The sequence below is a fragment of the Dasypus novemcinctus genome, chromosome 5 (assembly GCF_030445035.2).
Source record: "Dasypus novemcinctus isolate mDasNov1 chromosome 5, mDasNov1.1.hap2, whole genome shotgun sequence".
Lineage (NCBI taxonomy): Eukaryota > Metazoa > Chordata > Mammalia > Cingulata > Dasypodidae > Dasypus > Dasypus novemcinctus.
Genome location: NC_080677.1, coordinates 76,744,593 through 76,765,211, shown reverse-complemented (window position 1 = coordinate 76,765,211; position 20,619 = coordinate 76,744,593). Strand labels below are relative to the sequence as shown.

Here is a 20,619-nt window from a genome sequence, read left to right as displayed (position 1 = left end):
TAAGTTGTTCCTGTGGGAAAACTAATTCTATGGAAATGTTTCTGGCCACTGCCCTGCTGCAGGACTATAAAACAATTTACTTTTTACATTCTGATTTCTCTAATTTGTTCTTTTTTGCTTCTTTTTTTCTTATATGTATTTATACATTTATTTACTGCCTGCTCTGTGCTTGGCATTATGGGGGAATGCAAAGAGGAAAACTGTTTATATTTCTTACCTTCAGAGAACTTTGTAATTGAATGAGGTAATTAATTAGCTGCAATATGAAAGGTACCCCTTATTGTTACTCATCTTATTTCTTTTTACACATAACTGCTCTTTTGATTTGTTTTGTTTTCTGTGACTGTCAATTCTTAGATACCACTAACTTGTAATTTGTTTCTATTTATTTTGACCCTTTTTTTGTTGTCCCCTTGGAAACTTTATTCGTATTGAGCATCACTTGTATGCACAGCACTATTCCCAGGTTCTATAGAAGATAAAAAAGATAAAAGAGATATAACTGCAAAGGAGTTTACAATCCAGTAGGGCAGATAGAGCAGCTACACAAAGAATCAGAATTTACATCATAAGAGAGGCAGAAGAGGGGAGAGTGTGATTATTTCCAGTTGTAAGAATCAAGTAGTTTTTAATGAAAAAAGCCAGATTTCAGCTAAATTTTGCACAGTGTTTAAGATTTTGGCAGAAAAGTTTTGGATGGGAAGGCATTTTAGCTAAGTGGCATTAGCAAAGATATTGACATAAAATATTTGAGGAATGATGAATCAGACATTTTGGAATCTTATGTATATACACATGTGGGTGAGTAATAAAAGAAAAGGCTTAAAAGATAAGTTGAGTCTTGACTATGCAGGTTCTTGAATGATATGCCATGGGAATTTTTCTGGGTAGGCAGAGATAAGCCGAGTTTGCTTGTTCATTCGTTTGTTTTTGTTTTTGAGCAGAAGAGAATGAAATGATGAAGTGTAATTTTAAGGAATATTTTTTTTTGCTCACTCCGTTTATTAATGGATTGTTCGGTGGAGTGGAGAGAAACTGTAGGCAGGGAGACTTTCAGAAGGTCCTGAGAGTCCACTAAAGATGTTGACTATGGAAAGGGAAAGAAAGATGTTGGAAATATTTCAATGGAAAAGTAAACTGAATAGGGCAAGTGATTTAATGTTAGGGGAAACCTGGAGAAGGAAGTATTGAAGATTGTTGAGATTTTTTTGGTATCTGGATGTCGGAGGATGCTGCACCATTATTATAAGTAGGGAATTGAAAGGAGAACGTGAACCTATTTTTATGAGAAAGATGATAATTTGGGTGTTAAATATATCTGATAAACTCTTGGAGATGAAGGAGTGGAACATAGCAAAGAGATTGGGTTGGGAGATTAGTTTGGGTATTCATTTGCCTAGAAGTTGTAGTTTTAATTTTGGAAATACCTTTTCAGAGAAAGCATATAGAAAGAAGACAGAAGCATGCCTGGAACAGATCTAGGGGAATGTGTGGGTTTGAATGACCCGGTGGTGAGTTATTGAGGGAGCAGTCCGGTAAGGTAGTACTGTTTTGCTGAAATTTAGGAAGTAGTTTTGAGGTTAGGTCAACATTGTTATGTTGCAGTGAAGTCTGAGAGAAAAAGTCTGAGAAACCATTGGACGTGACAGTCTTAGCTTTGTTAGGAGGAGGGAGTGATATATCTCTCCTTTCCTCATTTAAGGTACATGCATTCCTTTCTCCTATTGTTTCACTGTATCATTCATCTTTTTTTTCTGTTTACATTCTTATCTTTATAATTCTACTTTCCCTTCTGCTTCCCTACTTAAATATTCAGTACCATTTCTCTTTTTCTTCTGTTTCCTACTTGTTCTCTGATCTTTTTCCAGTCATACTTATTCCTGGCTTGGGGATGTCGTCGTCGTTACACAGATTATTTGATTTCATGGACTGCATTCTACACTATAAATTTTGGCACATATCTAGGGAAGGCAGACTGTGATCAAACATTGAAGCCTATTTGAGCTTTGTACTATGAGTATGTGTTGTGGCCAAAAGCTCTAACCTGAAATTCTGTCAATATTTTCAAGAACCTCCAGTGTGGATTTTTATGATTCTTATATTAATAAGAGTAGGATGAACCTATATAAAGAACTTCCTTTATACCAGTATCTGTGGTTTAATGAATCAGTACGGTATGGGATTTCTACCTTTTTCTTAAAAGCTCTTTAATAAATATGTGTGTATACATATTCAAAATTTTATATAATGATATTAGTTACTACTTTTCTTTCATTGTTCTCCTGGTTAACTAACATAATACTGAGATGATGTATATGAAATAGGATAGAACAGCACTTGAACAATTTTAATGAAGTACAAGGTCTTTGGAAAAAGTAAGATTTTTGTGTGTGTATATGTATTACATTATATAGTAAGTACTTTATTTGGAAGTTTTTTTTTTCTCTTGTATTTATTCTAATATACCCTTGGCTGATTCTAAATCTTTTTTCTGAACATATTTATTGATCCTTTTTTCAGAAGGGCAATTTAGCAACTTAATTATGCAAGTAATACATAATATATGAATTCCTTTCTTTTGTAGAAATTGCAAATAATTTGGAAGTATGTAAAACAAAAAAACAAAAATTCCCTTTTTTCCTTCCTAAGGGTAAACTCTGTTAGGTGTTTGCTTCCAGACCTTTTTATACACATACATGTATATACACACTCACTCTCAGGAAAGAATATGTAGTTTATTTTTTAAAACCTGAACATGCTAAATGGATTTTTCTCTAACTTGCTCTTTTAACAGTGTATCTTGGAGCTCTGTCCATGACATATTTTTAAATTTAAATACACTCAAAAGTGTGTGTGCATGTGTGTAACTGTGTATATTTCTTGCTTTCTCTTTAACTGAATTTTGCTTTTATAATTTTTAAAAATTTTGAATAGTAATTTCCTAAGAAAGGATCTATGTATAATGTATTAGGGTTCTCCAGAGAAACAGAACTGATTGGAGATTAAGAGATTATTATCAGAATTGGCTCACATAACCATGGGAATTGGCAAGTCTGGATACCATAGGGCAGGCTGCAAGTTGGGGAACTCCAATGAAGGATTCTATGAACTCTCCAGGAGAAACTGGCTGGCTGAAGTAGAGCTAGAAATTATTCTTTCTGTCAGCTTCTACCTTCCAGGTTTTCAGTTGATTTGATGAGACCTCTCTCATGGCTGAAGGTAGTCTTCTCAGTTAATTGTAACTGTAATCAGTCGTAGATGCAATCTATTTAAACTCACAAAATACCTTCACTGTAACAACTAGGTCAGTTCTTGCTTGACCAAACAACTGGATACCATAACCTAACCAAGTAAATAAATGAACGTGACATATGGCTGTTGAAGAGTCCTGATCCATACTCTTACCTGATTGTTTATATGTGATTGTGTCTGGAACATGATTGAACAAACAGGAAGTAATGGGATATTAAATAATTTTATAAACCCAAGGTTTGAATTTTTAGAATGCAGATCAATGATTCCTACAATGCTAATACCCTTTATTTTAATATCACAATATTAACGGTCAGCCAGATTAGACATATCCTTTTTAAAAGATGCCAGTGTAAAGGAACTTGGCTCTGGGTTATTGTTATTTTTTTTTTAAGATTTTATTTTTTTTATTTCTCTCCTCTTCCCCCCTGATGTCTGCTTTCTGTGTCGATTCACTATGTGTTCTTCTATGTCTGCTTACATTATCCGGCGGCTCTGGAAAACTGCGTGTTTTTTTTTTTTTTTTAAATTAATTAATTTTCAGGAACAATTAATGGACATAGTATGTCCTCCCATGGCCCACTGGATGGAACATGGGAGAGTGTGGGCTATGGTGTGGACCATTGACCATGAGGTGCAGTGGTGCTCAGAGATGTATTCACCAAGTGCAATGAATGTCTCATGATGATGGAGGAGGTTGTTGTTATGGGGGGAGGAGCGGGGTGAGGGGAGTCGTGGGTATATGGGGACCTCATATTTTTTTAATGTAACATTAAAAAATAAAGACAAAAAAAAAGCAACGTTAATTTTATTGTGTCACATTAAATTTATACATTAATGAGAAAAAAAACCTATCTTGCATGGACACAAATCAACTCATGACAAATTCTAACAAGAACCCTATGAAGAAGATATCAACCACCATTTTATAGATTTGGAAACTGAGACTGAGTAACTTCTACAGTATTATGTTATGAATGCAGATCTGCCCCTCTTCAAATCTAGGACTTTTTCTCCTGTAGCTTTCTGTCTCTTTTAAAATTAGCCAATTATTTAAAGTGATTTGAAGTTCTAATATTTTGGTTGACATGAAGTAAGAGAAGAATAATTATTTGGATGAAATGTAAATTGAAGAGGACAATACATTTTGACAAGCTTATGACACGTATATTTTATATTCTTTATTCAATATAAGACAAAATTGAGAAGCATTTATTCATTCTATACAGCCTTAGGAGGAAAAACATATATATTTGTTTTACATTCTAATTTTTTGTGTATTTTGTAATTTCAGAAATTGCATTAAAGTTCATGAAGAAAAATGAATTTTAATAGTTTAATTTTAAATCATATTTTTAAAATTTTATCTTTCAGATAAAATCAAAGACAAAATTAAAGAGAAAGAGAAAGAAAAAAGGAAGCATAAAGTAATGAATGAAATCAAGAAAGAGAATGGAGAAGTAAAGATTTTACTGAAAGGTAAATTTGGTCAGTGATTTTGGTTGTACTATATTATTAGTACCCTTACTGGATAAATTATTTTTGTTAAGAATAAACATTAATGATTAGGAAATGAAAAGTAAATGTAATAGTGGCACGTTCTTATCTATATTGTAACGTGTTTGGTATATTTATTTGGAGAGCCATTAAATGTAGTAAATTTTGAGTGTCATTAAACTATTAGATTCCTTAAATGATTTTAAAATAGTTTATCTAGTCTTTATCCATATTTAGGTAATGTAAAAAAGAAGACTAAAGCAATTTTTAGCATGATAGTATGGTAAAGGATGTTATTCTACAAATATTGTATAGTGTTCACCAATATTATAGTCCAGGATTTAGAGAGAGAACATTTACTCTGAGCTAAATTTAGAAGGAATGCTATTTTACTGTATGTTTCTTGAATGCTTAAGTATATATTCTTTTTGTTTCCTCCCCCCACCCCCTTGTAACAGTTGTATTCATTTGTTGTTTTTTCCTGGAGAATAGGGCTAGGGAAGAGAATTTGAGTGGTGGGTGCTTGGGTAATAAATATAATGCAAATCCTATGAAAAAAATCAGAACTTTTTCAGAGAATTTGTGGTAGAAGTAAAGTCAGTCTTAAATACACTCAGGTAGAAAGGTAAAACAAATCAATGACATTCACTTGCCCAGACAGCTAGCAGATTCGTCAGGTATCCTATCAATGCACAAGATTGACAACTGCTAATCAAATACTTTTCTTTTTTGGCAAGGAAAATTATTTTTATTTTTGAAAGTATATCCATATTTAACATATTATTGTAAGTGGTCATGTTTATTAATATATTTCAAAGGTAATAACTAATGTTTTTCCTTAGAAAAAAGTTTTCAGTATCTTTTAGTCATAAAAATTGGTATTATTCTTTTGTAGTAGCTAAGAGGGAAAAAAAAATCAGCCACAATAATCATCTTGTATTTTAACCCTAGCAAAGGATGTGTAATTGAAATAGGTAACACTTATTGATTTGACAGTAGTTGCTTAAAGAGCAAAGATTATCTTTCTGATTTGTGAAAGTCATCACCCTTTAGTTACTTAGAAAATTTCCTTCTCAGATTCATCAAAACACTTCTACCATGATTAATTAATTTCAGTTTGAATTTAGGTCTTGCTAAGCATTAATATCCACATAAAGGGGAAAGAGCCACAGTACTGCATGTGTAATGAAATAACTGGTTAATTTATATTATTTAAGATAAGCAGCATTAGACAGTATTTCCATTTTATTCTTTGTCATGTTTCTAGATGTTCTTTGGTGGCACTTTATATAAGTTCTATTTTCTACATGTCATAACTTTTATTTTCTATGTTATTATTTCAACCTTAAAGAAACATGGCAAGGCTTAAGTCGATGACTACTTGTTAATGCTGATGATTCTTTTGTTCTGTTTCTTTTGCCAGTATGTTTTTTTATCTGTGTTGTCTAATTAGATTGTAAGCCTTTGAGGCAGGAACCGAAATCTAATCACACTGGTGCTGTACAGCAGTTGTTAATGTTTGAAATGCTTACTTTACCCTATTGGTTTAGTGAAATAGTTATTTTCTTATTCACCCATTTGAATGTAGAGAGATGTAAATTTCTGTCACTTGAGAATCTGTTCTTTGTTGCTCATATGTTCTTTGTTGAATGCTAGATTCCTAATGTAGATTAATGTGAAATAGATGAATCTAGAGAATGTATATGCACATAAAATAAAAATCAGCCTAAAAATGTATGTTTTCTAGTAATATACATTACTAAATTTGACTTTGAAGTAGACAAAAATTTTGGAAGGTCTTTTGAACTGAGCTGAACTGACACCTAGTGAAAATAAAAAGAATGAGTAGGTGTGGAAATTTAGTTTGAGACTTCTTGGGTGACCATGGGAAAATTTAGGGAATATGTTTGCTGTAAAATGGAGGTAAATACAATTTAATTACTTCATTATTGGGTTGTGAAGATTAAAGCAGGTAAAGTATGGGTAAGTGCTGAGTAGAATGCTTGACCCGCGAATACTCAGTGGATATGAATTTTACTTGTAAATAAGTATGAAAGATTAACTCTTATGATTATAAAAACAACAGAACTATCTCTTCTCAGTGGGTTATATATAGACAGTTAAATGAATCAAAATATGATTTATTTAGAAAACAGTTTCTGCTCCTTTGTAAGCACCAAGTTGTTTTATCTAGCACAAACAATTTTCTCAGCTCGTGTGGCCATTTCCCAAATGTACTTATGATCAGGGCTAGGCATCCTTTGTTATTGAAGTCCTGGAGCAATAATAAAAACAATTTGGAGAGGGCAACATACTTTTGTTTACTACTATGTGTCTCTTTTTCCTTTATGGTCCTCAGCTTTTATTCTGTCATTATTTTCTCTTGTAATGCTAAAGTTGTAACCTTGTAATGCTAAAGTTGCCAGCTAATATTGCAAGCTGTTGGCATTCCAGGCATTGATCGTTTGTTGATTGCATTTGAAAGACTGAAATAGGTGCTAAATCTTATTCCACACCAATTTCATTTCCTCCAGGCTTTTCTTAAAAATCATGTCAAATTCAATATAGCTAGTGATAAATATACAATTATATACCTGCTAAAAACTGTTTAATATAAAAAATCTTAAATTTTTCTCTGATAAAATAGGATTGTTTTATTAGAAATATTTTGAAGGAGCAAATAAACTTAAAACAGAAACTTATTTAGTCATTCTCATCCTTTTATATCTAGTGGCCAACAACTATTTTTCTGACCGTATATATATTTGCCAGCCATTTTTATATTGTTTATAGTGGTTAATTGTAAGAACATACATGGTATGATTGTAGTGCTTTTTAATACTCAGTTTTATTATAGCTTACAAAGAATCTCATTGGTGAGCAAATGGAATAGTGATTAAAAGAAACAAGAGTCCACGGTTATTGGTGGCATACTAACAATCACAGGTAGGTAACTCATAGCAGGAAGAGTAAAAACTTTGCAGTGATGAAAAAGGAAAGTCTTTGTTCAAAGCCCAAAGGCCGAAAATAGCTAATTATTACTTTTTCCTTTCTGCATATGATAATGGAGTTATATATTTTAATCCCAATGTCAGATCTGAAATCAGATGCAGTTTTTCTGGGCAGTTGTTATTTTGACTTTATTAACACAAAAGGTATACTTAGGTTAGTGGTAGAAGTTAATGCCCTTGAATTTGTGATTTTTAAAGGGATTAATTAATTGCCATTAACACCGTATGTTCTTTTATTGTCTCTCCGTGTGTGTCTTTGTCTCTAGCTGTGCTTGTGTCTGCATCATTCTCTGTTTCTGTCTCTCTCACTCTCAGCCTGGCACTCTGGCTCTGTCCTTGTATATGTGTGTGTGTGTCTTTGGGGCTCTGAATGTGTGTGTGGCAGTATATGACAATGTCTGTGTTCATATGTGTGACTGTGACTGTGGGGGGTGGGGTGGGCGGAGTTCCCCTGATCAACCTTTTACTTTTAATCTTACATGTTTTGAGAGTCCAAATTACTTGGGCAGAAATTCAGTTCTTTCTGTTATAGGTATTTATTAGGATCCTTTAAATTTATAGGTCTGGTTTATTAGGTTCTCTTTGAAGAATTACCGGTTTTCAGAATCGTGTGTACTTTACTTTTTAGTGCAAAAGGAGAATATTGCTATTTTAAACAGACTTATTTTCTTATGTATTTTTAAAAGTATTTTCTACCTATATATCTACTTCATTTCATATATATAGAAAGTGAGTGACAGGTTATATAAAACTCTTTAAAATCCATCTTCTGAATGCTAGTACCTCAGTTGGCTTAAAAATAAAGAATGCATTTTAAAAGACTACCCCAGGTAGTGATTTACTAGGAGCACTCACAGTACTCAGCATATAGTCATACTCCCAGCTATGGTTTGTTACAGCCAAGGACCATAAGACAAAATCACCTAAGAAAAAGGGTACGTGCGACATTGTCCAGAGGAAACCAGGCATGAGCTTTCAAGAGTCCTCTCCCAGTAGAGTCACATGGGCCATGCAGGACATGTATGAAATGGTTGTCTACAAGGGAAACTAATTAGAGATTCAGTGCTGAGGGTTTTTATTGGTAGTTGCCTTACACATAACAAAATTCTCTGCCTTACACATAACAAAATTCCAAACTCCTGGAAAGGAAAGTACATGTCAGCATGAACCATATGCTTCCACAAACAGTTTAGGCACAGTGAGCCGCTCCTATCAGGCAATGGTGGGAATATTCCTGAAATCCAAGTTCCCAGATGACAGCCAAGGGCCTTGCAAGCATGCCTTTTTAAGGATAGCAATCTCAGGCCTGCTGTGTTAACTTTTTTCTACATTGTGTGCTTACTCTGGTATTTAATTACATTGTAGCTTGCCATGGGAATTTAACTCTTTGATGTTCAATATAAGAATCTCTAAACTGATTTCTTATTAAATTGTAATTTCTGATTATTATACTACTTTTTAAAATCCATCCTTATGTCTAGGAAATAGACTACCATTGTGCCTATTTTATTTCAATGTGTTCTAATGACTGGTTATTTTTTATTTTAAACTTTTTTCTGTGTTGAGTATAAATGTAATAAATATAATATTAAACTTATATTTTCATCCAAATGACAGTCCACTTTGGCCAGCAATTTAATTTGTGCAATTTTTATGTATTTTCAGCTATAGGGTTTAAGAATGCTATTAAATCACATGGGCCCCTTAATTTTTAAAAAAATTTACTTGTTTATTTCTCCCCACCCCCTCATTGTTTGCACTTACTCTGTGCTGTCTTTTTTTTTCTCTCCCTCCCCCACTCTGCTGGGTTTTTTTGGTGTTCTTGTCCATTTGCTGTGTGATCTTCTGTATCTGTTTCTCGTTTTGTCTTCTCTTCTCATCTTTCTCCTCTAAGATTCACTGTGATTCGATCCTGGGGGACCTCTAATGTGGAGAGAGGTTCCCTGTCAGTTGTGCCACCTCAGTTCCTGGTCTTTGCTGTGCTTCACCTTGACTTTCCCTTTCCTCTCTCTTTTGTTGCCTTATCATCTTGTTGCATGACTCACTTGCGTGGGCACTAGCTCACTGCACAGGCATTTGGTTTGCTGCATGGGCACTTGACTCACCACACGGGCACTGGCTCACCACGCGGGCACTGGCTCACCACGCGGGCACTGGCTCGCCACGTGGGTACTGGCTCACCACGCACATACTCAGGTGGGCACTTGGCTCGCCGTGTGGGCACCCACATGGGTACTTGGCTCACTGGCGGGCACTCAGCTCACCACATGGACACTGGCTCATCATGCAGGCACACTTTCTCTTCTTCTTTTTCACCAGGAGGCCCCAGGGATCGAACCCAGGTAAGTGGAGGCCTTATCACTTGAACAATACCGTTTCCCTTAATTTTTATTTTATTTATTTCAATCACTGTCATTTTTCCTTATTTATTTAGATTTTACTTAAATAATGCTCTTTGATCTATCATTTTGATTAGCTTCTGTCATTAATTTGTTTCTTTTTATCATTAATTTTATTCCTAATATATTAACCCAAATATAATGTTTTGATGGTTCATAACCTAGGCACCAAGTATGAAGTTTAATTAAAAATATTTATCTGCTTAACATACATAATCTTTCAAGAATCAGCACTTTGCCTTTTATGACTACAAACCTATGCAATGAATAATGTTGACAAAGATACCAATTTGGTCTTCATTTTACATACCATGAATTTTTAGAAGTGATAATTTTTTTAACTTTAAACTTACCCAATCAAGGAAATTTATTTTTCTAATTTAGGATTTAGAAGTGTTTGATGGTAGAAAAACTATTGAAAGAGAGGCAGGGGCAAAATCGAGAAATCTCAGGTAGTCTCTTGGCAAGAGAGGTCTTTCAGTCATACATTGAATAAAAGTGTTGCTTCTTTCTGAATTGTTATGAAAGTTACTTGTTTCACTCATACCATATGTCGTGAAGAGCTTAAGATATACAGGTATCCTATGAGTGAAACAAATAATAACTTGTATGAATTCAAAGTTAAGTGACTTCAGTTTCAATTAGAAAGATGAGTGAAAGCAAAATGAAGGAAGTGATATATGAGTTGTCTTTAAAGTATGGCTAAGAAAGAGTTCAATAGTCAGTATTGGGCATGACAAGACATTTTAGGGAGGGGAAGTGTCTTTGCTAGTAGTACAGAGATAAGGTAGGACTAGGTATGTTTTATAAGAAATTGTAAGTTTTATAGTGACCAGAGCATGGCATTCTTGAGGATGTTACCTTTGGATTCCAGACTGCAAGATTTATACTTTATTTTGAAGGCCTTGAGATATACTGAACACAGTTGAGCCAAGGGATAACCATTATCAAAACAGTATAGAAAATTATAGACAGATTAATTTGGTTCTAGCATTCAGGAGGAGATATAGTTGTCTAGACTAGACAAAATATTTGGAAACCTAGGCCAAAAATTAAGGCAGTAGGATCAAGGAAGTTAAATGAAAGCAATCAAAAAGTAATTGGATAATTCTGTCAAAACTTGGAGAGCTCAGGGAAAATGATTTGAGAAAATACCATTGGCTTTGATATTTAGACATTCTTGGAAAGCAAATTTGAGTAGAAAGGAAGCAAAACCAGATTTTAAGGAATAAGAATGGTAGAGTAATATAGAGAAGATATATTACGTGAGCAAAGATGGTTCTTCATGAGAAGTTTAGTGGTCAGATAAAAGAGGAGAGAGGACTATTAAGCCTTGTTTTTTGGAGTTGGTGGGAGGGCATTGGAGGCAGAAAGGAATAAAAGATATGTGATGATGGAAAATTTAGATAAAGAGGAATCAGGTTGGAAAATTTTATTTGTGACATGTTATTGATCTGTAAAAGTGAAATAACAAGTGGAAACAGTTAATGCCTCTTTTCATCTTTTAGCAATGGCGCTTTGAGCGGTTTATTTTAGGAAACAGAATATTTTCTTTTGAGGATGTTTACTTTTAAAATGTTTTCTTATATAGAAATGATTATACTGTGATAGTGTTAATTGTTTCATACAGACACAAATTCTAGAGCAGTATAACTTGTATGGATTAATCTTTTAGTCTTTGGATTTCTAAATTTCTGCACCCACAGAATTCACTTGCCTTTGGTTATAGAAGCTCATTAATATATAAGCTTACAGTTCTCCAAGTCTTTTTCTTTTTTATCCATCTTTTAACCAATACATGAGTATTGTTTGAGCTTAAGATGTGGGTAATGATTCTAATTTTGTCATCTCCCTTATGGTACATTGTTGGGTCTTCACTGGGAATTTGTTAATTGTGATAGACTTAAAGTGGCCCATTTTAGAGGCAAGAGTAGTTTACTAAGGAGGGAATATGGTAAAAAGCTAAGGAATTGCTGTTTATTGCTGTTACACTATGCAAGTGTTTTTCTTTCTTAATGATTTGTAAATCTCCTTAACTCCTAAGTGTCATTTTTAAGGCTTGAGATAAAGTAAAATTGGTAACATAAATCTATGGGAAACATCTGGAGGACATTGTTCATATTGACCTTTGTTCAACTTTTCCATTTCTGATTTTAAGATTGGAAGATTATGTTTTCTAAAGCATTCATTCATCTCATTACTTCAGTAAACAATAATTGAGCATCTGCTTCATGTCAGAATGGTACCAGTCATTTTAGATGTAACTTTGTCCTAAGCCTTCCTCTGTGTACACGCGTGTGTGTGTGTGTGTGTCTGTGTCTGTGTATGTATGGATGGAAGGGAGTGAGAGACTAAATTTTGATTATCAGTACTATGTAAAATAATTCCCATATATGAACAGAATTCTCAGTAAACTTTATTACCAAACCTTTCTTAAAGAATGGTATTTTCAGTAATTAAAATGTGGAGTTTCAAAAACCATTTTTCCCAACAGGTGGGAAGGAGAAGCCAAAAACAAATGTAGAAGACTTACAAATTAAAAAGGTAAAGAAGAAAAAGAAAAAGAAACACAAAGAGAATGAAAAACGGAAACGTCCAAAAATGTATAGCAAATCTATTCAGACCATCTGCTCAGGATTGTTATCTGATGTTGAAGATCAAGAAGCCAAAGGCATCCTAAATGATAACATAAAGGATTACATTGGGAAGAATTTGGATACCAAGAACTATGATTCCAAAATTCCAGAGAACAGTGAGTTTCCATTTGTCTCATTAAAGGAGCCACGGGTTCAGAATAACCTCAAAAGGTTGGACACTTTGGAGTTCAAACAGCTCATTCATGTTGAGCACCAGCCTAATGGAGGTGCATCGGTTATCCATGCCTACAGTAGTGAACTCTCCCATTTGTCTCCTATGGAGATGGAGAGGTTTGCAGAAGAGTTTGTGGGTCTGGTGTTCAGTGAAAATGAAAACTCTGCAGCTTTCTATGTAATGGGTATTGTTCATGGGGCAGCTACTTATTTACCTGACTTTTTAGACTACTTTTCATTTAATTTTCCCAATTCACCAGTGAAAATGGAGATATTGGGAAAGAAAGATATAGAGACAACGACTATGTCCAATTTTCATGCTCAGGTAAGAGGTTTTTAGTTTTTTAATAACTTAATTATGTTTTAGACAGATTTCTGTTCTTTGATTCTGATTGTGCTATAGGTTTGAATATAGGTAAGAATATAATGAAACCTTTTGGAGCATTAAGAGTAAATTACTTTCTTGATGTGGACATCAAAGTTTAAATTTCAGTTCCTACTTACCTGCTTTTTCTTGAAGATAATTAATGAAATAATTACGATTCTTTTTGCAAAGATATATCTTGCAATGATTTTAGCCATATATTTTTCAATCTTTAAAATAGATTTCTTACCTGAAAAAAATCACTTAAAATTGTCTTTTTGCTTTATGAGCACATTTAAAATGCTTAACATTGGGTTCATCACATAGAATGTGCTTCCAAAATGATGGTTATTAATTATATTAAGGTACAAAGGATCATCAGTTATTTTGTGATTGTGAGAAAATTAGCAGATCAGTGCCTATGTTAAGGTAATTTCTATTTCCTACCTTTCTCTGTGGTGTGGCGTATACCTTACTGTAGAAAGTAGAGAGGAATCCAAGTCTACTGGCTCTTGAAAATGAAATGTGGGCTGACCTAAAAAGCTCAGGCCATTGTCATATACCCCCAAATCGAAGGCTGCATAGACCAAGAGATTGGTTAATTCTCATATTTGGCCTATAGTTTACAGTTTTCTAGACTAGTAATAATTAATAGTATTCTTTTTTAGAAGGAGAAAAAAAGTAATGGAAGTTTCAAAGGGATCTTAATGATAATCTGTTACCTTTCTCTAATTAAAGATAAGCAAACAGACATAGATAATAGCAACTTAGTTTTTTTAAAGCATTTTTATTGGGAAATATTTACATACTATGCAGTCTATCCAAAGTGTACAATCAGTGGCTTTTAGTTTCATCACAGTGTTGTGCATTCATCACAGAAAATTTTAGAACAATTTCATTACTACAAAAAGAAAAACTCCATACCCTCTCAATCCCTCCATCCTTCCCTAGCCCTGCATAAACTATAATTCCATCTTTATAAATTGATTTATTTTTACATTTTATATAAATGAATCTTACAATATGTAGTACTTTGTATCTGGCTCTTTTGCTTAGCATAATGTTTTTTCTTTTTTCTTGCCTGATATTAACATCTTATAACGGTAACATAGTAACTTAGTTTTTTAAGGTTGGCAGCAGTTCCAAGAATAGAACAAAACCTCCTCTTCTTCCTCTGAGACTCTTTTCTTTACTCTGAGTATATTCTTTTTTTTTGGGTAGCTGTTCAAATTGTAGTCTCCACTTTACATGATAGTCTGGATATCCAGTCACATCCATAGATACCACCAAAACACCACCACCAACGAAACCTCCCATCCCAACTAGTATGTTTGGAGTATATTCTATAATATAGTGTCGTCTGAAAAAATATGGCAGTATTTAAAGTTTTAATGTAGGGCTTGGGGGGAATTTTTTCCTAAGGTAACATATTTGAGAATGTAATAAGTTCAGTATGAAAATTATGCTTTTGTTATGAAATAAAATGAGGTGCTGACTTATTAATTGTGTCATCATGAGGCTAGCTTGTGGTTATCAAGTTCTTGATGAGACATCTACCCTGGTTACCACCACCTCTTCAGAGTTCTTGGGTAATAAATGTTGCATAGTGGAAACTCTAGAAGGATGCATCCTCTCTGTTACCAGCTGTGGCATGGACCCCATATCTATGTGATCTACTACCCTGGTGTTTTCAACGTGTCTTTTGCTCCTTTAGCTTTAGACTGTAGATAGGAACCTGCTTGTGGAATATGTGTTTCTTCTACCCCTGGGTCCTTCAGATCGGATTATTCTTAAGGTGTGGGGAAGAATATATAGTGAAGAGCTGTATTGAGTATCTCCCCTCCACTGTACTCTTACATTGCTTGTTTTTGTTTTGTTTTTTAAGAACATTGGAGTCTGAGGAAGTTGTAAAAGTGAAGAGTAGAAGAAAAATGAACATACTTATTCTAGCTTAGTTCTATTTCTGAAGCTCTATCCCCTAACCTAATTTGTGGTATCTTTATAGGACTTGACTTTTTTTTTTAAGTAAACCTTTTTATCTCAGTATAATGTGTACACTGAAAAGTGCACAGATAATAAATGTATAGCTTGATGAGTGTTCACACAGAGACACTCCCATGATTAAAAAAAATAGAACATTACTAGTAGCTAGAAGGCTTGTTAAAACCCTCAAACACCACAGATAAGTTTTTGTGTTAAGAACTGTTGTATAAATAGAATCAAATAATACATATGTTATTATGTCTGGCTTTTTTCCTTCAGCATTATTTTTAGAGTTACCCATCATATGTAGCAGCTGTTCATTTTTTTTCTTAGAGCTGTACAGTATTCCATTGCATGAATGTACTACAGTTTATTTATCCTGTTTATTATGGACAGATGTTTCGTTGTTGCCAGTTTAGGCATTACAACAGGGGTGCTATGAATACTCATTATTTTCTTTTTTATTCTTTTAAGTTTATTGAGGTAGAACTCACATAACAAAATAACCATTTCAAAGGAACAGTTCAGTGACATTTAGTACGTTCAGAATGTTATGTAACCACCACCTCTGTCTAGTTCCAAAATATTTTCATCACTCCAAAATAAAACCTAAGCCCATTAAGCAGTTTCTCCCTATTCCCCCCTCCACCCAGCCCCTGGCAACCACCAATTTGCTTTCTGTCTCTCTGTATTTACCTATACTGAAATATAGAAATGGAATCATACAACATGTGACCTTTTGTGTTTGACTTCTTTCACTTAGCATAATATTTTCAGGGTTTATCCATGTTGTAATATGTATCAGTACAACATTCCTTTTTTATGGCTGAATAATATTCCATTGAATGCACATACCACAATTAGTTTTTCTGTTGATCCCTTGATGGACATTTAGGCTGTTTCCACCTTTTGGGTATTGTGAACAATGGTGCTGTGAATATTCTTTTACATGCCTCTGGTAGGCTTATGTACATTTTTCTGATGAACATCTGCCTAGGCTTGGAAGTTCAGGATCACAGGGTATACAGATGTTTGACATTCCCTAGATACTGCCAAACAGTTTTCCCATGTTAATGTACCAGTTTGTATTCCACCAGTGGTGTTACACATCCTTAGCCTCACTTGGTAGTGAATGTCTTTTTCTTTTAGCCATTCTGTTGGCTATGTAGCGAGTGGTATCTTGTGGTTTTAATTTGCATTTCTCTGATGACTAAGGACGGTAAGCACTTTTTTATATAATTATTGCCCATTTGATTATCTTATAAAGTGCCTGGTCTACTTTTTTCCAAAATTCCTTTTGGCCTTTTAAAAATCGATTTGTCGGATTTGTGGATATAGTGTGAATAAGAATCTTGTCAGATACGTGTGTTGCAAGTACTTTTTTTTTTTAGTGGTGGCTTGTCTTTTCACTCGAGTGTCTTTTTATGAATAAAAATTCTTTTTTTTTTATTTCTCTCTGTCAGCTCTCCGTTTGTGTGGCACCATTCCTGGGCAGGCTGCACTTTCACGCTGGGCGGCTCTCCTTACGGGCGCACTCCTTGCGCGTGGGGCTCCCCTACGCGGGGGACACCCCTGCATGGCAGGGCACTCCTTGCGCGCATCAGCACTGCGCATGGCCAGCTCCACACGGGTCAAGGAGGCCCGGGGTTTGAACCGCAGACCTCCCATGTGGTAGACGGACGCCCTAACCACTGGGCCAAGTCTGCCGCCAAAAAAATTCTTAAGTTTAATAAATCTAATTTATAAGTTTTTCCCCCATTTTATGATTAGTGTTTTTTGGGTTCTATTTAAAATATATTTGCCTACCCCAACATCTTGAATATGTTCTCTAGAGTGTTCTTATGGAAACTTTTGTTTGTTTACCTTTCACATTTATTTATTAAAAAAAAAAGGTTTATTTATTTATTTATTTAAATTTCCCCCGCTCCCCTGGTTGTCTATTCTCTGTGTCTGTTTGCTGCATCTTATTGTATTGTTTCTTTGTCCGCTTCTGTTGTCGTTAGCGGCATGGGAAGTGTGGGCGGCGCCATTCCTGGGCAGGCTGCACTTTCTTTCGCGCTGGGCGGTTGTCCTTACCGGCGCACTCCTTGTGCGTGGGGCTCCCCTACACGGGGGGGGGGGGGGGGGGGGGGGGGGGGGGGGGGGGCACCCCTGCGTGGCGCGGCACTTCTTGCGCACATCAGCACTGTGCATGGGCCAGCTCCACACACGGGTCAAGGAGGCCCGGGGTTTGAACCGCGGACCTCCCATGTGGTAGACGGATGCCCTAACCACTGGGCCAAGTCCGTTTCCCTACCTTTCACATTTAGGTGTACATACAGTTCATCTAGAATTGAGTTTTGTGTATGGTGTGAGAAAAGGACCAAGGTTCATATTTTTCCATGTAAGTTTCCAGTGGACCCCATGTCATTCACTGAAAAGACATTTATTCCTCATTGCCTTGTAGTTGGTTGGTTTATGAGCTGTCTCTGGTTCACTTGCCCTGTTAGTATTGATTGCTGTAGTTTTACAGTAAATCTTGATATCTGGTCGAAAAAATTCACCAGCTTTACTTTTCATTAAGATTTTCTTGGTTCTTTAAATTTTTGAATTGTAAAATTTTACAGAAAAATCTTGAATATTAATTGGAATTACACTGAGTCTATAGATCATTTTGGATAGAATTGATGTCTTTACAATATTCAGTCATCCAGTCTGTGATCATGGCATTTCCCTTCATTTGTCTTTGTGTTTTCTCTCAAGAATGTTTTTAGCCTAGAGATCTGATATCTCTTGCATTGTGTTTATTCCTAGGTATTGTAGGAATTCATTTTGTTAGTCACCTTTTTTGAGGGCTTGGAAGCCCTGAATACCTCTTAGACTATATACCGTTTATACTCATCTTTAAAAATTTAAAATGGATCTTATACCCCATTTCTCTTCCAGCATCCCCTTCCCTCTTATCAAAGGCATTACCTTGTATGTGCTAGTTACTTGAATGTCAAGAGATTAGTGTTATGGCTATGAAAAATTTAGAGAAGACTAGCTTTCCAATTTTGAATGCTTGCTAGTAGAATCATATCTTGAGACTATATATTTTGGTGGAGTCAAATGGATCATCCTAAACACTGCCATGTGAATTTGTCTTCATCAGAAGAATCGATTGAAATGATATTATTAATTTGGCCAATGTGTGCTAGTAATGTAGGGGAAGGAAAAGAAGACGTACTAATCCTGGTATGTAGTATCACTTAATATTAACCATAACAAAGATAAGTTGTGATTAATAAAGTTAAATTCATGTTTTGCAGGAGTAAAGCTTGCTGATTTAGTCCTGGCAACTTCTTAGCAACCAATAGCCATGTTTAATAGAACTTTGTCTATGAGTTGTGAGGTGATAATGCTTTCTTAGGAGGTGAGGATAGTGGAATGATAGAGAAAAACTTTAATTTTTTAAAAGTTTGTAATCCAGTAACCTGTAATTCCCTCTTTTACTTTTTAAATTCTGATCTAGATAATACCAGTCCAAAAAGCATATCCAAAAGACCCAGAAACATGTAAGAAGAGGTAGTAGAGAGGATTTGTGAATGGTGCAAAGCTGATCCTTTATTCTTTTTATTTTATCTTAGTCTGAAAATGTATTTAGCAACATTAAACAATCTCAAAGTAATTAATGGGTATTAATCAGCAAAAGGGGTACTAATGCAAAGTACTAGGAACCTGTTGGCTTTTATAAAGGGTGTTTATTTGAGGTAAAAGCTTACAGTTACAAGGCCCTAAAGAGTCCAACTCAAGGTTTCTTTTTCACCAAAGAGGGTTGCCAATCTCTGCAAGGGTTCAGCCTTCCTTATTCCTCTTAAGGCTCTGTGGTTCCAGCTTCTTCCAATCTCAGTTGTAGGCTGGAGGGCTCCTTTCTTTCTGGTCCTTCTCAGCTGCTCAGGGCTCTGGTCTCTTCAGTTGCAAACTCTCAGGTGAATGGCTCAGCAGCTCTCTCCGGGGCTCCAGCAGCAAAACTAATCCTCTGTTGTGTCTTCTACTGTGTGTTCTTAAGTGAGTGCCCGTTTATATAGCCCACCAAAGGAAAGGGACTCAATCCTTGGGTGAGGCCCTACTGACTTGGTCTAATCAAAGCCATAATCTCAATTTAATCAGGTAAATATAAAACCTTTGAATTTAATGCAATTAAAGGATCTTATACCCAGAGGAACAGACCAGTTTACAACATAATCTAAATCTCTTTTTGGAATTCATAAATAATAACAAACTGCCACAGGTGTCTATGTAATTAACACTATTTTTAGTGGATAATATAGAGTACATATAATGCTAAAATATATATTTGATGTTTTCTTGTATCCTAATATTGTTCCAAGAGTAAAGTTTGGAATGTTGTAAATAAAATTTATTAGTTTTAATTTTCAAGACAGGTTCTTTCCTGTCCAAGTTTAGATCAGACCCAAGTAATTCTACCACTAGCAGGGCTGTTGTGTGTGATGGAGCAATTGTGTACTAAAACCATTCATAGTGATGTAAATGGTATCCCCCAGATGGTGCAACTTAATGACCCTACCAGTGGCTTGTGGAACCCAAACCAAGTCCATCATGAGTTTGAATCCTCATGAGACTAGTTTCCTATATTGTTTTGTTTTTCATTGAAATCAGGGCAACCAAAATAATTTGCTGTAAGTTCTGTGGAAACTAAAAGATGACAAATTATGTAACCATTTGTGTTCTTTTAGTTATAGTGTTATCTCTTTAATATTTACTCTGTAGTTTTCTCAAGTATTTATTCATATACCTTTTCAGTTAGCCATTATCCTTGAGTATTTTTAATTTGAAATATGGTTGATATATATGCACACATACATACCATTGACAAAGGATTGAGGCATCCTTGTTTTTGGTTTTGGGATTCTTTTTACTTGTATAATTCTGTTTTCTATTTTTATATCCTTATCTACAGCCTTTGCAGTTTCTATTTTTATATCCTTATCTACAGCCTTTGCAGTTTACTTGAAAATTTTGAAGACCTTGTGGAAAATTGTTTTAATGGGCCATGACAGTTCTTTAATATTGTGGCTCTGAGGTTAGTGGTATAATCTCAATCAGACTATATGAAGGGACCAGGTGTAACTTGGTTGAGCACCTTCTTCCCATATACGAGATCATCCCAGTCTGATTCCCCATCTCTCCTAAAAACAAATAAACAGTAAAAACTAAACCTACTAGGAGAGTGAATATAGCTTTGTGGTTGGGTGCCTGTTTGCCATGTATGTGGTCCTGGGTTCAATCCCCAGTACCTCCTGAAAAAACAAACAAAAAAC

The 20,619-nt window shown here is 34.9% G+C and overlaps 1 protein-coding gene across 2 annotated transcripts in view; it reads left to right on the top strand.

The window, feature by feature from the left end:
- The window catches only part of RSBN1L (round spermatid basic protein 1 like), a 63,399-nt gene that overhangs the window by 13,011 nt on the left and 29,769 nt on the right, over nucleotides 1-20,619 (top strand). Inside the window, exons 2-4 of one of the 2 annotated variants that reach the window (XM_058297968.2) lie at nucleotides 4,627-4,731; nucleotides 12,654-12,911; nucleotides 13,230-13,294. In XM_058297968.2, coding sequence (XP_058153951.1) covers nucleotides 4,627-4,731; nucleotides 12,654-12,911; nucleotides 13,230-13,294 — 428 coding nt within the window. Of the gene's footprint in view, nucleotides 1-4,626; nucleotides 4,732-12,653; nucleotides 13,295-20,619 lie in introns of both variants that reach the window. The other variant, XM_004473389.4, reaches the window with a different exon arrangement.